The following is a 20,757-nucleotide window of genomic DNA, read 5'->3' as shown; positions in this document are numbered from 1 at the left end:
CCATTCCTCATTGCATCCCGAAGACCACGCTGACTGTGTTTTAGTTTTGCTTCAACTGGTATAATTACATAATCAGAATTTGGATGTTTGTGAATCATTCTCGAATCTTCCACACCCGAATCACAAATAATCTAAGAAGCGGAAATTTCCCACGCCCCTAGTGGCTACCCCTGGAGTAAAAAGCCAAACGGAAAAGAAGAAGAGTATGCAGTTATGTGAAGATCCACGTCACACCCTCGCCATACGATAATGGGCGGATATATTGTTCTAAACTGACGTCGAATCAGCCCACTCCATGCTGACGCCCGACAGCACAGGCCACCACCTCTTTTGCTCAATCCAAGACTAGCAACAGCCCTGGCCACTACCCCGACAGCCCTTCCGATCGGCCTCCCTCCCTCCCGGCACCTTCAAAAAGACTGAACATTTCCTTCAGAAATCGTCACTTCTCAGGATGCCAAGTGTGATGTCAGTCTTGACAGTCTGACAGTTTTCATTGTTGTTCTTGCTATTTTTGACTGTTCTCGTCTTGGATTAAATGGTGTACTTTTTGGAAATTCATTGTTGTAGTCAGATAATGCTTACAACAACATGAATGTGTTGTGTTTGGCTAAAAGGTCAAATGCCAACAAAATAGTTGAAACAAGAGCCCCAACATATAAACTTAAAAATAGGAGTGGGAACCTCTTCGTACCTCACGATACGATACGATTTGCGATACAAAGCTAACGATAACGAGATCTGACGATATAGCGATACAACGATTTTCGATACATTGGTCAGGAAATCATTCTAGGATATTCTACAAAAAACTAATAAACAGAAAACAAGCTTCTGCTGTGTATTGGAATGAGTTTATCACTAGTAGACGTCCAATCCATTTGAACTGGGAGGGTGGCAGCGAATGAACGAAAGTTCACTCCCACTTCAAACGGATTGAACGTCTATGGCCGTCATTGGCAGCCGATGCCAGGCAATGAGGTCACTTTGGGCCATTTAGGTCATTTACCTGTTGATTTTCAGTTACATCCAGTTGATTATGGGGTATTTTATGGGTCACTTGCTGTTTATTTTGTGTTACAATTCTTGGACCACTCTTATTTAACATCTATATGCTTCCGTTAGCTCAGATAATGGAACAGTATGACATCTCCTATCACGCCTATGCAGATGACACACAACTGTACATTTCTGTGTCCCCACATGATTATAGTCCCTTAGTCTCCCTGAGTAAATGCATTCGTCAAATCAATGAATGGATGTGCCAGAATTTTCTCCAGTTAAATGTGGAGAAGACAGAGGTGATCATTTTTGGGCCAAAAAAGGAAAGGTCAAAGATGAGCAGCCAACTTAGCACAATGTCACTTACAGCTACAAATCAAGTCAGAAACCTTGGCGTAATTATTGACTCAGACCTAAAATTTGATAGCCATCTAAAGTCCGTCACTAAATCCGCTTATTACCACCTAAAAAATATAACCAGAATTAAGGGGCTTCTGACTCAACAAGACATGGAGACATTTTCAGTAGATTGGACTACTGCAATGGTATATTTACAGGTCTTGATAAAAAATCAGTCAGGAAGCTGCAGCTAGTACAGAATGCAGCAGCCAGAGTCCTCACAAATACAAGGAAGCTGGACCACATTACACCGGTTTTGAAATCACTACACTGGCTTCCAGTGAGTCAAAGGATAGACTATAAAATACTACTGCTCGTCTACAAAACACTTAATGGCCTTGGACCAAAATACATGCTTGACTTGTTAGATTCCTATGAGACATCTAGACCCCTAAGGTCGTCTGGAACGGGTCTTCTGCATGTTCCAAGAACAAGAACCAAGCAGGGTGAGGCAGCATTTAGTTATTATGCTCCTCACCTCTGGAACAAGTTACCCGAACGTCTGAAGTATGCTCAAACTGTTAGCTCCTTTAAATCAGGGCTAAAAACGCTTTTGTTTGGCACTGCATATCCATAACTGTCTATATATTTCAACCTACCTGCCTTCTATTCCTCTTGTGCTTATCCCCATTGCTGATTTCAATGATTATTATTAGTAGTAGTTTTTGCTTTATTTTTATTGTTGTTTTATTTTTATTTATTTATTTTTATTCTGTGATTAAATGCGATCTTTTGTCTTGGTTTTTACGTTGTGTTGATTTAAATGTGATTTTTATGGTCTTCATGTGATGTAAAGCACTTGTGTTGAATTGCCTTGTGTTGAATTGTGCTATATAAATAAATTTGCCTTGCCTTGCCTTGCCTTACAGAACAGGAAGAGACCAGGGAATCACCCAAATTAATAGGCAGTGACTCAAACCCAACAGGAAATGACCTGTAAATGCCCTAAAATGAAAAGCAAGTGACCTGTAAATGTCACGAAATTCAGACTGAATGACTGTGAATGCTCTGGTTTTGAATGAACAAACGTTACCAGTCTAAATGGATTGGGCGTCGAGCACCATCAATGGCAGCCCTTTTTTTTTGATTGACACCTTTTTAAACCGATATCTCGATTCTTGACAGGAGCATATCGATAACCTTTTGAGATACAAAGTATCACGATATATCACCATTTCGCTATTTTGTCACACCCTTACTTAAAAAGCATCTATCATAATAGTAAACATGAAGCAGCCTTACTTTTCCCTTGACTTGGTCGCAGACTGTTTCAACCGTTTCTCAGTTTGAGATACACCGTTCTTCTGCCTTTCACCGTTACCTGCCATCTCCTCTGCTCTTGACTCTGACGTCTGACAAACAAAAATGTGTATAAAAAGACAAACGCCAAATGCGATGTTTATTTTTAACACATACTGTACACATACTGTTTTGTAGAACAGATTTTCCAGCAAGCTGTTGTCATACTGCGGGTCGCCGAGTTCACTGTCTCCACTCAAGCTGCCGTGACTGGATGGAGACTCGAAGAAGTCGGCCTCACCTTGCCACAGTGGAGGCACGGACGTCTTCGATCTAAATACAGACAGCATCACATGCATTAAAAAGGAATACCTCCACTCAAGCGCATGTAAAGTACCTGTACCCGAGTAGGAGCTCCACAGCTCTGCCATCCATGTCAGAAGAACAACCAAGACCACAATCGACAACTGCATTGTCTTCTGACTGCTTGACGGCTGAATCGGCAAGCAGGATGTTTTCAAAGAATATTTCGGAGGGGCTGAAGACACAGGAATAGAAAAAAATGTGCCAAATAAAATTGATTATGTCATTAAAGCACTTTTAAGACACTCACATGGTTGGAAGTTGAAAGTCTTTGAGAACCGGGATAGAAGTTTTGTCACTTTCCAGATCTGATGTTGCCATTGTGTCCCTAAGTTTGTTGCCACACTCCATAGAGGCTGAGGCAAAGTGAATGGGATGCATTAGTTGTACAGTATGCTAGTAGCAAGTAGATTAGGGCTACACTAAAAACATGTCACTTGAATTCTTTTCAAATTCTTAAAAGGAAAAATACCGTATTTTTCGGACTATAAGTCGCAGTTTTTTTTCATACTTTGGCTGGGGGTGCGACTTATACTCAGGAGCGACTTATGTGTGAAATTATTAACGCATTTTTATATCATTTCACATGTTATTTTGGTGTTTTGGAGTGAAACTGATGGTTTGCTAAACTTGTTTAAATGTTTTTTATGCTATAGTTATCTGAATAACTCTTAATAGCTATGTTACGTTAACATACTGGCAACGTTCGCATTTTGTTGTTCATGCATCATGTAACATTATCATACTGTACACTTATTCAGCATATTGTTCTATATTGTATTTTTTATTTTAAATTGCCTTTAAAGATGAAATATCTGTTCTATGTGCTGGATTTTATCAAGTATATTTCCCCCAAACATGCGACTTATACTCCAGTGGGACTTATATATGTTTTTTTCCTCTTCATTGGGCATTTTATGGCTGGTGCGACTTATACTCAGGTGCGACTTATAGTCCGAAAAATACGGTAATTTCTTTTCGGAGAAAATTTGAAAATTTTCAAGAATAGTAGTCATTTTTCAAAGAAATGGTGTATGTAAAAGGGTATTTTTAGGGGCGGGGGACAGAATGCCACTAAATAAGGTTCAATTCTTTCAAGAATTGAGAAGAACTCTTGTACTATCACATGTACAATCTCATTTATCTTATATTAAAAAAAAGAACTGTTTCTTCAGTCACTTCAGTATTGTAAGGCTAGGTTCAGACCGCTGGTCTTAATGCACAAATCCGTTTTTTTCCTGTTTTTCCGACTCGAGTGATGGCATTAACTTGACGGTCTGAACGGGAGAAATCGCATGGAAGTGGACCATTTCAAATCCGATCTGTGTCACTTTTGTATGTGGTTTAAATCCGATCCGGGCCACATTTTTCCAGAATGTGGCGGCGGTCTGAAGAGTCCAGTCCCCCAAATCGGAATTAATGCAGCAATTATGTCAGCAAAGAGCGAGAGCAGCAGGCAGCATGGCAGCTATGTAGCTGTGCTTTAGCTTTAACGCCTAGCTTGAACTCTGCTTTTATGCAGGAGGCGGGCTTGACCACAGTCATAAAAATAAATAAATAAATGAATAAAATGATGAAAAATGAATGAAAAGGATAAGCCTGATAATGCTTGGTTTTCTTTCTGTGCGCCAAATAAGCTATATTTCCGTATTGCTTCCATGGCCGCAAGCCCGTCGACGGGGGGGACACTGGGTATGTTGTCCTGGGCCTCAGGACCATAGGAGCCCCGGAATGACCCATCATTTCACTTTACATTCACATATTTCTTTTTTATTTAAATCAGTGTCTGAGTAAATATTATGTTCGACTCGATATATACTTAAAAACTTGAACATATTAAATATTTCAAATAGGGCTGTCAAAATTATCACGTTAACGGGCAGTAATTAATTTTTTAAATTAATCACGTTGAAATATTTGATGCAATTAACGCACATGCCCCGCTCAAACAGATTAAAATGACAGCACAGTGTAATGATCGCTTTGTTACTTGTTTTTTGGTGTTTGGTGCCCTCTGCTGGCGCTTCGGCCCAAATGATTTTATAGGTTTCAGCACAATGAGCGAGCATGGTGTAATTATTGACATAAACAATAGCAAGCTACTAGTTTTATTTTTTGATTGAAAATTTAAAAAAAAAAAATTGAATAAAACTAAAACATTTAGAGGGGTTAATTCATTCATTCATTTTCCATGCCGCTTTTTCTCACGAGGGTCGCGGAGGTGCTGGAGCCTATCCCAGCTAACTCGGGGCAGGGGACACCCTGAACTGGTTGCCAGCCAATTGCAGGGCACAAGGAGACATACAACCATTCACGCACACACTCATACCTACGGACAATTTAGAGTGTTCAGTCAGCCTACCATGCATGTTTTTGGGATGTGGGAAGAAACCGGAGTTCCTGGAGGAAACCCACGCAGGCACGGGAGAACATGCAAACTCCACACAGGAAGGCTGAAGCCCGGGATTGAACCCTTGATCTTAGAACTGTGAGGCAGACGTGCTAACCACTCAGCCACCGTGCCGCCTTAGAGGGGTTTTAATATAAAATTTATATAACTTGTACTAACATTTATCTTTTAAGAACTACAAGTCTTTCTATCCATGGATCGCTTTAAGAGAATGTTAATGCCATCTTGTTGATTTATTGTTATAATAAACAAATACAGCACTTATGCACCGTATGTTGAATGTATATATGTCTTGTGTCTTATCTTTCCATTCCAACTATAATTTACAGAAAAATATGGCATATTTTATAAATGGTTTGAATTGCGATTAATTACGATAAATTAATTTTTAAGCTGTAATTAACTCGATTAAAAAATGTTAATCGTTTGACAGCCCTAATTTCAAATATATTTTTTTTCCTTTTTTTGCACAATGTCCCCCCCGACCCCCTCTGTCTTAGCAGAGAATGGTTTGACCCCGCACTGACGCACTCAAGGCTACACTACGTGCGTGCCCTGAAGCGGGAAATTAAAATCTGTCATTGTTATAAACTCTAAACATGGCGAGTCGTCATAATTCGGGTGCGCAGAAAAGAAAAGAAAAAAAAAATAGATGAAGGTCATAGAGGCGAACGTGAAAAAATGATGAAGTTTTTAAAAAGGGGACAAGAAGCCAGAGAATTAGGGCTAGAGTTGGCTGTAGACGGTGATGTCGGTAAGTGAACAACAGCCGCTAACACTGACCGTTCGCATTCGCGATCACCGTGACCAAAGCCCGATTCGAGTCTGTCACCAGCCGCTTGTAGCTTATTGAGCAGTATGACAAGACATGCTGCTTACGTTGAGCCGAGAAGAGAGAAGGGGATGGGAGATCAGGGATATAAGTCAGTCTGTGGGGAGCAGGTGCGTGAGGCTGAACAGACTCGGGTCCAGCGGCTTGATTTATCTTGGGTTTACAACCCACTGTGTATTATAGCAACCGCTAATACGAATCCATCACCGAAACAGCACAAACGAGCAACAGTGGAACAGCAGAGGAGCCTGTCAGGGAGAGACAGGGAGCTGTCAGGCAGCCCACAGTCAGAGCTGAGGAGGGGGTGCATCCCGGGTCCCACTCAGCGCAGCAGCCGCAGATCGGTAGGGAGCGTGTGTCAGTCAGTCTGCATTCATTATGAATGCTGTTGTTGTTGTTGTATTAGTAGTAATGAAGACCTATAAGGCACAGGATGTTTAGTTATATTGTTTTTATTTCTTAGCAGGCAGGCATAGCACTCTCAGTTGTATTGTATTGTAGCCTACTTGGGACAATAGATGGAAATGGTTTGTTTATATTGTGTCACATCACATTACGGTCTGTAAAATTTAACTGTCCATCTCAAATTAAATAATTTGAAAAATGAAACAGTCATGGCTTGCAAAGCATTAAAAGTACTGCGTATGTTGTCGTGACAAGCCGGTGGCGGGGGGGGGGGGGGGGGGGGGGTCCTATAATGGTCTCTAGTCCCCGGGCCCCTACAATTCTGTTGACAGCCCTGCATGGCTGAGTCGGGGCACCTGACGCACACACGTAAGGCTTATTAGGTGTGTGCGTCATGCACCCACAGTGCGTGAATGCCTTCTATCAATCCATATAAAGTATATAAACTTTGAATATAAGACTATCTGTTATTAGTGTGTTCTTTTGGGAAATAAATATGATCACCCTGGAATGACATACAGCCAGCATGTGTAGTAATTTGTTTTGATGCTTCTGCGCATGCAGGTCAGTTTACTCAGCGCGTGTCGGACTGCAAATTAGTGTGCATACGTAATAATTGAACGTGCTCAATGGACAAAGGCAGTCCGAACAGGCATGCCAAATAAAACAGATATGACAAAAAAATCGGAATTGTGCATTAAGACCTGCTGTATGAACTTCGCCTAGGATTAGTACAAGTTTATAGGAAAAAAACAAGAATTGTTCACATATAGGCTGTATTGGCTGAGCGAGATTGTGTTGGTTCGTTCCACTCAAATACAGGCATGAAAATGGGTCAGGGGTTAAAAAGGTGAGAAAGGTGTGGAGTAAATATGTTCTGGCGTTCTGCCAAAATGTCCGCCGTCGGCAAAACGTCCTACATGTGGCGAATTTGACCATTTTAATTTTTCACATAAGGCTTAATATTCGAGTTAACGGGGGTTTAATTAGTTGAAGGAGTTGATTTCAACCACCATTGACTCGCGCTAGCTTAGCCACTCCGGAGCCCTGAAACTAACAAATAACTGTCAAACTGCACAGAATTTGTTCAAATCATTTCCAACGACGAATTAAACCCCGGCTAACTCAAAGATTAAGCCTAATGTGAAAACTTCTGAACTTCCCCTTTAAAATAAAGACCATTGAATATGGCCATTAAAATGTTGTCTATAAAAGTTTTAGAGCAATAAAACAAACAACAAAAATGAATCCGTCAAAGTATTTCATAATGGGTCCAAATTATTTTTCGAACAGATCATGTGACTATAGAACCTTAGAGACAGCCGTTTGCATTGCTTAGCCAAAACTACAGCTGAGGAGGCAAGATGGATATTTAGAATTTCTTTAAACCTAAGCTTTCAAAACCCTCAACAACAACTGAGCTTGAACCGAGGATTGAGCACGAGCAGTATCAAAAAGTCCTGGCTGTCGTGTTACCTGTTGTGCTGTAATTCCAAGTGGTGCTTGAATTGGATGCTTATAGCGGTCGACAGTCTTTTTGAGCCAGCGCAAAGTTCGCAGCGCACGGAGATATTTTTGTTATCTTTACTGGACAAAAATGTGAAGTAATGGCTGTGTTTCCAGTGTGCAAATGCAGCCGTTTGGAGTATATCTCCTGCCTATTTCATTGCATCCTGGCGAGGTAGCAAGGCTATGTTGTTTTGGCCGCAAACTCCCAGCGCTCACGCATCATGGTAATACACGTGACCCTTTTTGTTCCATCCCCGATTAAAAAATGTGACATGTGATGTCACTCCCATGACTACAGTATTCTTCATTCTACACACATTATGTAGTAATAGTAACGCACAGGCATCAAGGAAAGTAATTTTACTCAGATTACTGATTTAGAAAAATGAACGCGTTAGATTGTTCTTTACTGAAAGAAAGTAATCAGATTAGTTACGCATTACGATATCGCGTTATTGACAACACTGCTTTTATATTACCGTTAAATACACAAGCTTGACGCTACCTTAACGGGAGCTATTTTTTCACCGGACGCTCCGGCAGTGTTCAACGCAAGCTGCAACGAACGGCAGTAACTTTGTCATACCACAAAATATGAAAACGAAAACCATTACTCACTAAATTCAATATGCTGGCAAATGCATTCATCTAAAAACAATTGGGAGTGATACTTTACCTCCTCCAGCGAATGTGAATTTGTGCTTAGTACAAGATCATCTGTCGCAATTAGCGATCTTTGACGCTCTTTTTTTTTTCCCTCCCCGCATACAAACTTGTTCCTCTCTCAGCGGCTGTAACTAACCTCAATGAAGTTGATGTCCTAGCTAAGCCTTGCCTATCATTCGTCTTTGTAAGTTTTTAGTAACTTTGTGTATTGAATTTGAAAGGAAAATGTGTGTTTTGTTTTTGACGAACTTTTTCATGAAGCTAAACTGTTGAAGCTACTCACATGTGGAAAAATACGAGTGTACAACGTTTTAAATGTATTCATTTGGTATATTTCAGTTACCACGATTTGAGAGATCAATAAATTGAAGAATTTACGCCGTGCGTTTGGAGTGCTTGTTTTTGGGTTTGCTGGAATAGCGTCACTGACACACGCAGCATTAAACAGGGGAAGGGGTAAGCGCTGCCGCGCCAAGCCAATTCTGGCTGCATTTTCGACACATGAAAAATAACGAATACGTACTACTGTATGACGGAAAATTTTAGTGGTTTTGTAACCGCGACGTTTTCATAGCATGGTAATCCGTGAAGGTAACTGGCACATGCCTACAAACGACCCCCCCCCCCCCCTTAAAAATTTTCTCCTCGGATCTACACGATTCACGTAGGTCATCCTTTTTGACTTCAAAACGGCGAATTTCGCCGAAAGGTGAGAGATTTTCATGCCTGCAAATAGATCTACATGAACTCTGCTTTATAATATATACACCTCACTAATTAGTATCCCCCAAAAAATTCTACTCACGGTTTCCAGACATTTTTTAAAATAATTAGCATTTTTGTGTCTTTTTTTTTTTTTTTTTAACCTTGGCGCAGTGATATTGATACGGCGGAGTAGCATAGTCAGTGTGTGAAGCTGTTTTAGGTCACGTGCACCAATAGAAGACGAGGATCGTTGTCATGGTTTCAAAAACACACAACATGGCATCGACCGCGTCCAGCTCCGACACGAGCAAATATAAACAAAAGATAAGGAAACCGCCTTCCAAATTTAGTCGAAACGATGCTATATGCATGCCTCATCTGTCCAGGGCGAAGACGTGCAGGAATTTAGACCAGTGGTTCTTAACCTTGCTGAAGGTACCAAACCCGTGCATGAACCGAACCCTATAGAATTAGAAAAATCGCCCCCCCCACTTCAAAATCGATATATCTAAGCTAACAAGCCAAAATCTAAGTGAATTTTCATTTAAATTTCTTCTCATTTAGATGGCATGTTTTTAAAAAGGTCAAAATTTATATTTTTATATTTATGCCTGAAGCATCATCAGACCACTAAACCAAGACTGGCCCAGCATTATTTGAATAATAACGGAGGTTGGGGGGCTTCTGGTCAGATCACATATAAAGTTAAAACTTACAATGTGAATTCTTTTTAGTCATCCTTGTAATGCCAACTGCACATCCTCAATGTGCCACCCATTCCCAATGGGTGAAGCGGCACACATTTTACCTGTCTGACAATGTTTCATAATTGCTGCTTGGTCGTTTGCTCTTCTGCAATGTTGGTACAGGGCATCAGTTGTTAGGGGGATGGAAATATTTGGCAAGGCTGACGAGGACATACAGAAAGAAATCAAACGCCTTTTGCAAATAAACCGCATGTAGCATGTTTTATGAAAACCGGCGTCCTCGGGAGCATTGCCAAAATCCAACATTCTTGCACGGACCCAGCAGAGAAACCCATCGTCTGACATAGGCTCCAAGTTCCCCACCGTTTTTGTGAAAATTCCTGCACGTCTTCGCCCTGGACAGATGAGAGATGCATGTAGCATCGTTTCCATGCCTTTTGGCTAAATTTGGAATGCGGTTTCCTTATCTTTTGTTTATATTCGCCCGTGTCGGAGCCGGACGCGGTGGATGCCATGTTGTGTTTTTTTGAAACCATGACAACAATCCTCGTCTCCTATAGACCCTACCCACGTGACGTCACAACTCCTTCCTTCTGACTGGTGCCGCCCATTTGTCCGTCAACACATCATGTTTACCTGTTACGACTACGTACATTCCTCCTATTTACGACGTGTTTTTCTGCTCGTTAACATTAATAATCAAAATGGTGAAGGCGTGTGTGGCGGTCGGTTGCAAAAACAGAGAAGATAGATGGAGAAGACGGAGAGACTTGAAGTTCTACCGGATTCCGAAAGACCCGGAGAGAAGAGAGCGAGATGGGCTGCTGCAATTCGACGAGAAAACTGGGCTCCAAACGATTACCACAGATTATGTAGTAGTCATTTTATATCTGGTAAGATGCATTTAATATATATATAGAGGGTTTTAGGCTGACAACCACAATTAAGATCATTGCAAGGCTAATCGCCGACAACATACACGTATGTATGTAGTGAGAGTGCTATCGCTAAACCATATAAACATTAAAAGCCCTAACTCCATTGACAAACGACATGAAATACATTAGACTTGACAGTGGATGTTAGCAATAACAAAAGATTTTGAATTGAAAATTTCGTAACTCACCTTTCCAAGCACAAGATAGATTCCTGCCGAATTTTCGTGGACGAGGACCTGTTTCACCAAACCAGCAACGAAGTATTTATAAGCCACCAAGCTCTTAAAGTTTTTCAAACTTTAGTGAGAATAGGCTGATTTTGTGTGGACAAGATAGTTGTTCATATCAGGGTAGCTAGCAGATGTCAGGCAAATACGGCGGAGACAGCGGGTCGAAAAACATCGATTTAGGCATCAAATATGGATCTGGCGAATGGATAAACTGAAGCTTTTCCACATAACGCCTTTTATGCAACGCATCAAGTGAGTTTACGGCATCCGAAAGCACCGGGTCTTCCATGAAATGCATTATAAATTGCTCGATCAATTGAGACCATTGATAATACAGACACAAAATGACGGACAAGGGGGCGGAACCATACAGCGAGCACGTGATTTTGTGACGTCGGTGGGTAGGGTCTATTGGTGCGCATGACCTAAAACAGCTTCACACACTGACTATGCTACTCCGCCATATAAATATCACAGCATCACAGTTTAAAAAAAAAATAAAAAAATAAAAAAAGACAGACACAAAAACGCTAATTATTAAAAAATGATGGGAAACCGCGAGTAGAACTTTTTTTGGGGTACTAATTAGCATCGTATATATATTATGAAGCAGAGTTCATGTAAATCCATTTTCTAAGCACTTTTGTTTTGTTTTTTTAACATGACCCCAATACAGTTTAATAGCTTTTTTTCTGCAATTTTTTTTTAACTTGTAAGAAAAACTAAAGAGTTTAGAGAAAAACTTTATAGGCCTGTTGGGCTTTTCTCTTGGACAAGAACCACTGATTACATTACTGATTATGATTATTATTAATTTCTACAAAGAAATTTTAATGGTTCTGGAAAAAATTGTTTTTTTGGAAATGCATTTTTTTCTTTTCATTGTGGTCTTAATACTCATTTAGTCCTACATTTTCTTTTGTGACACACCTGAGAGGATGTCATTATTTGGCTGATCCACAGTGTTTTGACAGTTTGCTTGCAACTTTAAGTTCTCCAACGACTCGTCTCTCTCTACGATTTGATCTTCCTCTCTGAAAACAGAAAGCATAAGCATGCGTTTTCTCTAGTGTAAATGTGGGAAAAGGTCCTTGACCTACCGTAGCGTGTTTCCATCGCCGCCCTCATCTGATTTGGTGGCATCTGGAGCAGGATGCTCGTCAAACAGGGCCATTGAAGGTACCTGTGGAACACTGCTGGTGATGTAATTGGTGAGAATGGAAGAGCTGCGATTTTCGAACGCTCCAGCCAGAGGCTCCAAGTGAAGCGAGACCTACAAACAGAAACATGGATAAAGTTTGTTATTTACCCCCAACAAGGAACATAACATTGGCTGCGCCAGTTAGATGGCAAACTTTTCTCTTGGAAGTAGGGCTGTAGCGATTATTTTAGTAGTAAATTTATCTATGAACTAGTTAGTTCAAATAATCGAGTAATCGGATTAACAACATTTAAAGCTTTGCCGAATCAATTTTTGGAGATATAAAACAAAGGCTTCCTGAGATTGCACTTTCAAAAGAGCATTAAATGCAAATACAAAATAAAATTCCTGAGTGTTTCTTTAAACAATGCAGAATTGCATCTTTATTTAAAAATAAATTGAAAGACCTGCACTTAGCCTCAAACGGTATAATAAATAAATGAGGTACAACAAAAGAACTATTGGCTAACTTGCATAGAAAAAGTCCGCTAGCTTAAATGTTATAAAATGCAAACGTTTATTCACAATGCTTTTAACAAATCAATCAAACACATACTCCCACAAAAAACGGCTAAATATACATATAAATTGAATTACAAATGCATTTCATCAAACAAAAACTTTAAACTTATGTTGGTCTTAACAGGGAGCAGCTGGATTCAGCCATGTTAAATGAGTTATGCCATATTCACTGTTGCCACTCGTGGGCTGTCTATCAACCCAAATCGATAAAACTAAATGCAAACACTTTCAAAACAAACCATTACAACGCCACTCTAATGAAACGAATACTCGAAGCAGCGAAATTTGATCCGAAGCTTTTTTCTAGTCGAATTACTCGAGTTAATCGATTGATCGTTGCACCAATATCTGGGGTATTACTTTTTTGTGATGAATCAAAGCTCTAAGGCGAATATGTCGTGGAGATAAAAATTTGACTTTCTTAATCGTCAAATCAAACATTTTTATCAACTTTGATTGTAATCTAAAAAAAAAATGTATTACCTATTCTTGAAAAAAATACAGCAATTATTTAGGAAATTACAAATGTAATCTCACAGACAGTATCGTGATTTTTTTTTTTCTTTTAGGTACCGACTATTTTTGAAGATTGTGTTCTTTTTCTAAAGAAAAAAAAATAGAACTGTTCAAAAAAATGTTTGGCTTTATTTGTGTAAAATGAATCATTTAATTCTCACAAGATGCTTGGATATTACTTTTTTTGTTTTCTTGTTCTGTTTTTTAGCAACAACAAAAAAATTCTGTCAAACAAAAAAAAACTTTTTCTGCGTAAGAATACCACATTGTGTGTTCCTTACAAGCTTGAATGTACAGTTCACAAACATTCAAAAGCAACGTGATGCAGTGTTCCTTAACAGGTAAAAAATTGTTGACAAATCAGAGCGCAGAACAGACCGTCGTCACGTGTACAACCAGAATGTTGTATTGATTGTACCAGTTGAGGAGGTACATGCTCTTCCACCATGTAATCACAAAGTTTGTTTTTGGTGGTTTGTTCCACACCAGGGAAACCAACATCGTCTCACCTCCACCTCGCCAAGCTTCTTCGATGTTGGCGACATCAGGGTGTGAAATCCAGTGATTGGCTGTGACTGGGAAAGGCAGGATATATCCTTCACTTGAGCTCTAGCGATGGGCAGATGACCCTGCTTGCTCAAAACCTCAAGCACCAAGTTTCCCATATCTGTTGAAAATTCATTTATTCATTAAAATGTTCGACGCTACCCAGTCGTGATTCACAGTACCTGCCAGGTACGCGGTGAACTGCTTGGGTCCACAGCGAACGGGGAAGCGCGCCGTGGTCCTGACGCTCTTCTGCGAAGGCAGCGCACTATTTCTGGGATGGAAGTGTGTGCCATCCGAGGACTCCCCCCACCAACGCAGACGCACTGACGTCACTGGCGGAGGCTTGGCCACACTCCAGAGCAGACAGCCAACGGTCACGCGCAGGAAGCATCGCAGCTCACCTTCGACCAGGGGAGGCAAGCTAATGGAGGTTGTCACGTCGCATGGGGCTGCAAAGACAGAATTAAATTGAATGTATTTGTCATTGTATATTAAATAAATTGTGGTGCAGCTCCAGTCCAACAAGCAATGTTGTTAATAACAGCATTAGGATGTAACAGTGTTTCTAACGGCGTTATTTTTTTCAGTAGTTAGTAATCTACCATTACTGAGAATGTGAAGGGGGGTGTTTCTACGATTTGGTTGAATGAAAAGTTGTCTGATTTTGACAGATGCATGGATAGAGGAGAGCGGGAAGGGGGGAAGAAGGAAGTTGGTGGTGACACCTTAGCAAACGCGATGATGTTGATGATGATAGTTGGCTCGGAGTGTTAGCATAGCATTAGCATTCTCGTTAGCGTTAGCATTTAGCGTGGCGAGTGTCATCTTAAATTCTCGGGCAACTTTTATTTATTTTTTTACAAACAGTTCGTGGCGTCCAGTCCAGGTGAGTACAATTAATTGAAAATAATGTGCTGTTTTCCTGCTGAGTATGCATTATCATCAAGTTAGCGTTGCTTTGTAGACGCTACTATATATATATATATGGCGGAAAGCACTCAGGTGACTTGAAGTTCCGCTCTGAGACCCCCAATTTGGCCAAATTTCAAAATTGTCCGATATGCAAGTGTGATATATCATTGGAAAGCTTAAAATCTCAATTTTCTGGGGGAAGAAAAATTTAGAACAGGAGGGCATTAAAAAAAAAAATTGAACAGTAAAACCCTATCTGGAGGTGAGAGCATGCGAGAGCAGAATTACAGATGCCATGACTTTAACAACATATTATTGCGTACTTACCTTGTTTCGATCCAAAAACTCCATGTAGCATGTAACATCAAGACATCAAGACAGACATAAGATATCAAGGAGGGGTCAAGATTTTTTTTTTCATATATTTACCCTTTTAAAAGTTTTTTTCCCCCAATTTTTCTTTGTTAGGATCGATTTTTTATCATCTAACATTACGGAGAAAATGCGACAGTAACAAAAAAAATACAATTAAGCGATCATTATTAGGTAGATATCCATGACTTTTTTACAGACACCATTTTTTACATTGTGATGTAATTTGTATAAAAGTTTAAAATTTGCGAGTGAATAATTTTTTTTAATGTTGTTTTTTTTTTTTAAACGAAATATGAGACATCAATTAATGATTCAAAGCTAAAAATGACAGACATTTTGAATAATAAATATAATTAATTACCTTAATTTTATGGCTGGGTTGAAACAAAGGCGGTTGCATGACATCTGTAAACGTGGGTTTCCGCGGTAAAACGGACAAATTAAAAAGCGTTTGGGGGCTTAATGCGCCATACATCTGCTATGGCAGCATATAGACATACTGTTCTATCAATCAACAGCTGTTTTGGCTTAAAATACAGCAGTTTCTTTTACAGAGGAGTGCAAGAGCAGAAACTGCTTTTTCAGACAAATCTGTGTTTTCCACCATATATATTATTATTACCAAAAATAGTCACTTGCCCTAAACTTTTCTTGAATGGTGTATCCATGAATCTTGTATGATGTTTTTTTTAATCAAAACAACTCGAGCAAAGACAGGAAAGGCAGGAGATTTAGAGCCTCAGCTGCATATTGAAAAATATATCTATATATATTAGGGGTGTGACCATACACACAAGTCATGGTTCAGTACGTACCTCCGTACGGGGTTCAGTTATTTTTTGGGACAGGTAATTTGTAACTGTAACTAATTACTTTAATAAAGTAACATTAACAACACTGCCAACAAGTAAATAAAACTAGTGATCTTCAAAACTCTCCTACCACCAGTATCTTGATATGTTGGGCAGAAAGTAAATGTACAAGCCTGCAGCCCTTTGAACTTACTGGTAACAGTTTAGCACATCAACCATGCTTAAAGTGACCTCTAGACGTGTCCAAAAGCGTGTAAAGTAGAGAAGAAATGATTTATCAACTTAAATCAGTGGCAGATCTCTGCTGTGTATGATGCGAGAACATCAGTCTGTAAAGACCTTGATCATTCACAAAACCACTACTGGTCAAATTGCCTTTACATTGTACTTGTAAATGCTTACATTCATCTAACAACAAACTAAATAGCACAACTTGCAAGTAATGAAACAACTGTAATAGTAACTGAAATAAATATATATATATAACAGAACATGAACTTTGAATGTTACATTTTACTACATTATTTACATATTTTACTTTGCAGCTACTTGGGTCAAAGCAACAGAGGTGGTTTAATTTACTGTTTGGCACTATGAAGTGGTCGTGAAGCTAAAGAGGTCAACAATGTTGAGAATTCTATGGCAATATGTTTAAGAGACTGACATGAATGTGCTTGTGTTTCCATATAAATAAAATGCAAAAACAGCTGTAAGAAAAATGTGTTTTTAACTTTTATTTAGAAATAATAAATTTTCCAAAGTGTCTCGCTTTAGGTGGTTTCCGTTAATTTCACGAGCTAAAAAAATTATTTTCATAATTTTGTCTACATGCATACAATTGTTTTATCTACGTGGCAAATAGAAATTGGGAAAATGGGGTGGAGGCGGAGCTCTCATACTATGTTCTGGGTTTTTGGTTTTCACCAAACTATTAAAAAATACATTATATCGTGGCATATCGCTGACCTGAAATAAAATAGCTCATACCGTGATGGAGGATTTTCCACCATACTGCACATCACTAATTAAAAGAGTATAAAAAAATGACCAAATAGAGAGAGGGGAAAAAATTGCATTGGTGTTGCACTTTCCTGAATGTAGGGTACAGTACGGTATATCAAAAGTCATTCTGTTTATTTGTAATGTTAAAAATGGTAAAGGTAGGGCAAGACTTGCTTGGTGTGAGTATATTCTTTGGAAGGGCTATTCATCTTCGATTTATTTTTTAATGTTGTATCGTTTTGTAATGAATTATTTTACAAAACTTGTGTGTTGATAGTAGGGGTGTGACAAAATATCGAATTGGTGATATATCGTGATACTTTGTATCCCAAAAGGTTATCAATATGCGCCTGCCAAGAATCGAGATATCGTTTTAAAAAGGTGTCCCTGTTCAATTAAAAAAAAAAAGGGAACCAACAAGTTGCTACCAAAATCTTCCACCATAATAGTGTCTCAGTTAACTATAAGGCTGCATTGACGGTACTCGATGCCCAATCGTTTAGACTGAGAACGTTTGTTCATTCGAAACCAGACCATTTACAGTTATTCTGTCCGATTTTCAGGGCATTTACAAGTCACTTGCTGTTCATTTTGGGGCATTTACAGGTCATTTCCTGTTGAGTTTGAGTCACTGTCGATTGATTCGGGTGATTCCCAGGTCACTTCCTGTTCTGTAATTCAAAATAAACAGGAAGTGACCCATAAAATACCCCAAAATCAACAGGAAGTAACTAAAAATCAACAGGTAAATGACCTTACATGGCCCAAAATTACCTCATTGCCTGGCATTGGCTGTCACTGACGGCCATAGACGTTCAATCCGTTTGAAGTGGGAGGGATGGCAGCCTCCCAGTTCAAATGGATTGACATCTACAAGTGATAAACTCATTCCAATTCACAGCAGAAGCTTGTTTTTCTGTTCATTAGTTGTTTGTAGAGTATCCTAGAATGATTTCCTGACCAATGTATCGATAATCGTTGTATCGCCATATCGTCAGACAATCGTTATCGTGAGCGTTGTATCGCAAATCGTTGCGTATCGTGAGGTACCAAGAGGTTCCCACTCCTAGTCAGTGTTGTTAATAACGGCGTTACAATATAACGGCGTTACTAACGGCGTTATTTTTTTCAGTAGTGGGTAATCTAATTAATTACTTTTCTCATCTTGGCAACGCCGTTACCGTTACTGAGGACGGAAAGGCGTGCGTTACTATGCGTTACTATATTGGTCGAAAAGTCTGAGGGAGACGGACTCACCGAGACGACAGAGCAGAGCAGGAGCGGGGAGGAGGCAAGAAAGTTGTGACGCCGAGCAAACGCGACGCTAGGTAGCTCCAATAATACATGTTGTAGCCGATAGCCGGACAAACTACGCCCGCATGTTATGGTAGATATGGTAGACATGGTAGATATCCCATGTACTGTATATAGATATAACTAGATGCAATATGACAGCCGCCATCTTAAAGCAGTAGGCTTTTTAGGACGGCTCTGTTGTAGAGAACCTTCCTCGCGAACCTAAGTAACTTTTTATCTAAAATACTTCTAAATAGGCAAAATCTTGACTTGAATCTATCTTTAAATGATGAAACAGTTTTAAAACTTTCATATGTCGAAAGTAGAGAGAAGGGAACTAATGCAATAATGGGAGCAATTTTAACAACTTTTAACAGTTGATTCAGGGTAAAGGGTAAATTAGGGTAAAGAATTGGGCTCGGGCCAATTGTACCAAAAACCTCCACAAAAAACTTCACATAGTGTGGCCAATGTTTTTTTTTTTTTTTTTTTTTTGAGGGAAAAAAAAAAAAAGTAATTATCACCAATTACTTTGCCAAGTAACTGATTACTCTTACATTCAGGTAATTGAGTTAGTAACGCAATTACTTTTTGGGAGAAGTAATTTGTAACTATAATTAATTACTTTTTTTCAGTAAGATTAACAACACTGCTCCTAGTTGATAGTCACCTTTAGAGTAAACAAGTGTTTATTTGTTAGAAAAACAATATGCTCGTGATGTAATACAAACTTCAACAGGCAATAATATACACTGAAAAACATAATAGAATCAAAGTAGGACTGCCTTTACATAACAGGACACAACACTACAGTATGGAGAGATTTAGCGATTAAAGATAAAATATTGCCATTCTAAATCAGAAGCCCCAACTGTTGCCTTTCAAGTAATTGAATTGTTTTCACACAAAAATAAAATGTCTAAATTGCAGTGACCAAAAAATATGACGTGTGAAGCACCTGACAGGCGGACAGCTACTTGCCAATTTAGCAAGCTAGCCAGCTAACAACAACAATACTTACCTTTATTCTTGGTGGCCCCGGCTTTGATGGAGATATGTCTTCGGCTCATCATGACGCCTCTCAGGTAAAATGCCGGGCAGAAGCGCCCGAGGAGGCAAAGCCGACACCCTCAGGCATGTTTGAATCACGCAGCGGAGACTTAATTAAAAGTTTCAAAGGCGAAATACATTCAAGTAGACGCACAAATACACATTTCCGCGCCCGTCTGTTTAGCTCAACTCCGGAGTCCCCGGTCCCGCCTTCGCTGCCGCTAGCTGAGGCATGATGGGAAATGTAGTTAACATTTGACAGTAAGCAACGCCATTTTAGTGCTTCGGTTTTATGTGTGCGGTTTTCTGCTCGTGGACATTTAGTTATTTTATTTAATTTTAGAGTTGTAGATTTATAATGATGACACATTACAGTAATAATAACCACAACCGTGCGGTAAGGCCTTGTGGGAAATGAAGTTTAAAAGATATTTGCCATGCTCAGTCCAGCAGATGGCAGCACGTGTCTTTTCTTTCACTATCAACTCCACGTTATGATTTTTATTTAATTGACAATTTTTATATTGCAGTTTTTCGCAATTACTATGGTACGTTTTTCAGATCAGAATTGAAATTCTCAAAACTACTTGTTCAATTCTCACAACATGTCGCACAAGTAGAAAAACAACATGGATTACCTGCAAAAGCCAGTTTTCTTTGCAAAATACTTCATCTATCGCTCAAAATTAAATTTCTGTTTAAATGAACATGCTAGTGCTGTCAGAATTATAACTCCTTGTTTCATTGTGTACAGACAAGACAGTCAAAATGCTTATTCATGCTCTCAGCTGAACAGTTACTCTTCCTCTCTGTTTGGCCAGAAATGTTCATCCACGTCACAACAGTTGTCCTCTCTTGCTATAAGCGTGGCGAGAATCTTCATGAATGCCTTACCCAGCCTCTGCAGGCATCTGCTGTGATGTCACTGCATGCTGCATTCATGGCATCCAGGAGAGTCATCTGATTGTGAGGCTGGCGATCATACACTTGCCATCTCAATGTGGAGAAAAATTATTCTATAGGATTGAGGAATGGGGAGTGTAATGGTAAGAACTTCATTACCATTCTGTTTTGGTTTGCAAACCATTCCCTGATTATGTTGACGTGGTGGAAACTC

The 20,757-nt window shown here is 39.4% G+C and overlaps 1 protein-coding gene across 2 annotated transcripts in view; it reads right to left on the bottom strand.

Annotated features, from left to right (window-relative positions):
- The window catches only part of LOC130917475 (C2 domain-containing protein 3-like), a 65,579-nt gene extending 45,743 nt beyond the window's left edge, over positions 1-19,836 (bottom strand). Inside the window, exons 1-9 of one of the 2 annotated variants that reach the window (XM_057838920.1) lie at positions 19,612-19,836; positions 14,373-14,642; positions 14,154-14,311; positions 12,506-12,678; positions 12,336-12,439; positions 3,254-3,359; positions 3,038-3,178; positions 2,829-2,973; positions 2,644-2,753 (exon numbers count right to left, since the gene is read on the bottom strand). In XM_057838920.1, the coding sequence (XP_057694903.1) occupies positions 2,644-2,753; positions 2,829-2,973; positions 3,038-3,178; positions 3,254-3,359; positions 12,336-12,439; positions 12,506-12,678; positions 14,154-14,311; positions 14,373-14,642; positions 19,612-19,663 (1,259 nt within the window). In that variant the 5' untranslated portion in view covers positions 19,664-19,836. The remainder of the gene's footprint in view (positions 1-2,643; positions 2,754-2,828; positions 2,974-3,037; positions 3,179-3,253; positions 3,360-12,335; positions 12,440-12,505; positions 12,679-14,153; positions 14,312-14,372; positions 14,643-19,611) is intronic. The other variant, XM_057838921.1, reaches the window with a different exon arrangement.
- Between the last annotated feature and the right edge of the window lie 921 nt (positions 19,837-20,757).

This window comes from Corythoichthys intestinalis, chromosome 6, assembly GCF_030265065.1.
Source record: "Corythoichthys intestinalis isolate RoL2023-P3 chromosome 6, ASM3026506v1, whole genome shotgun sequence".
Lineage (NCBI taxonomy): Eukaryota > Metazoa > Chordata > Actinopteri > Syngnathiformes > Syngnathidae > Corythoichthys > Corythoichthys intestinalis.
Note: the sequence above shows the minus strand (reverse complement) of the source record. Positions and strands in the feature narration are given on the sequence as shown.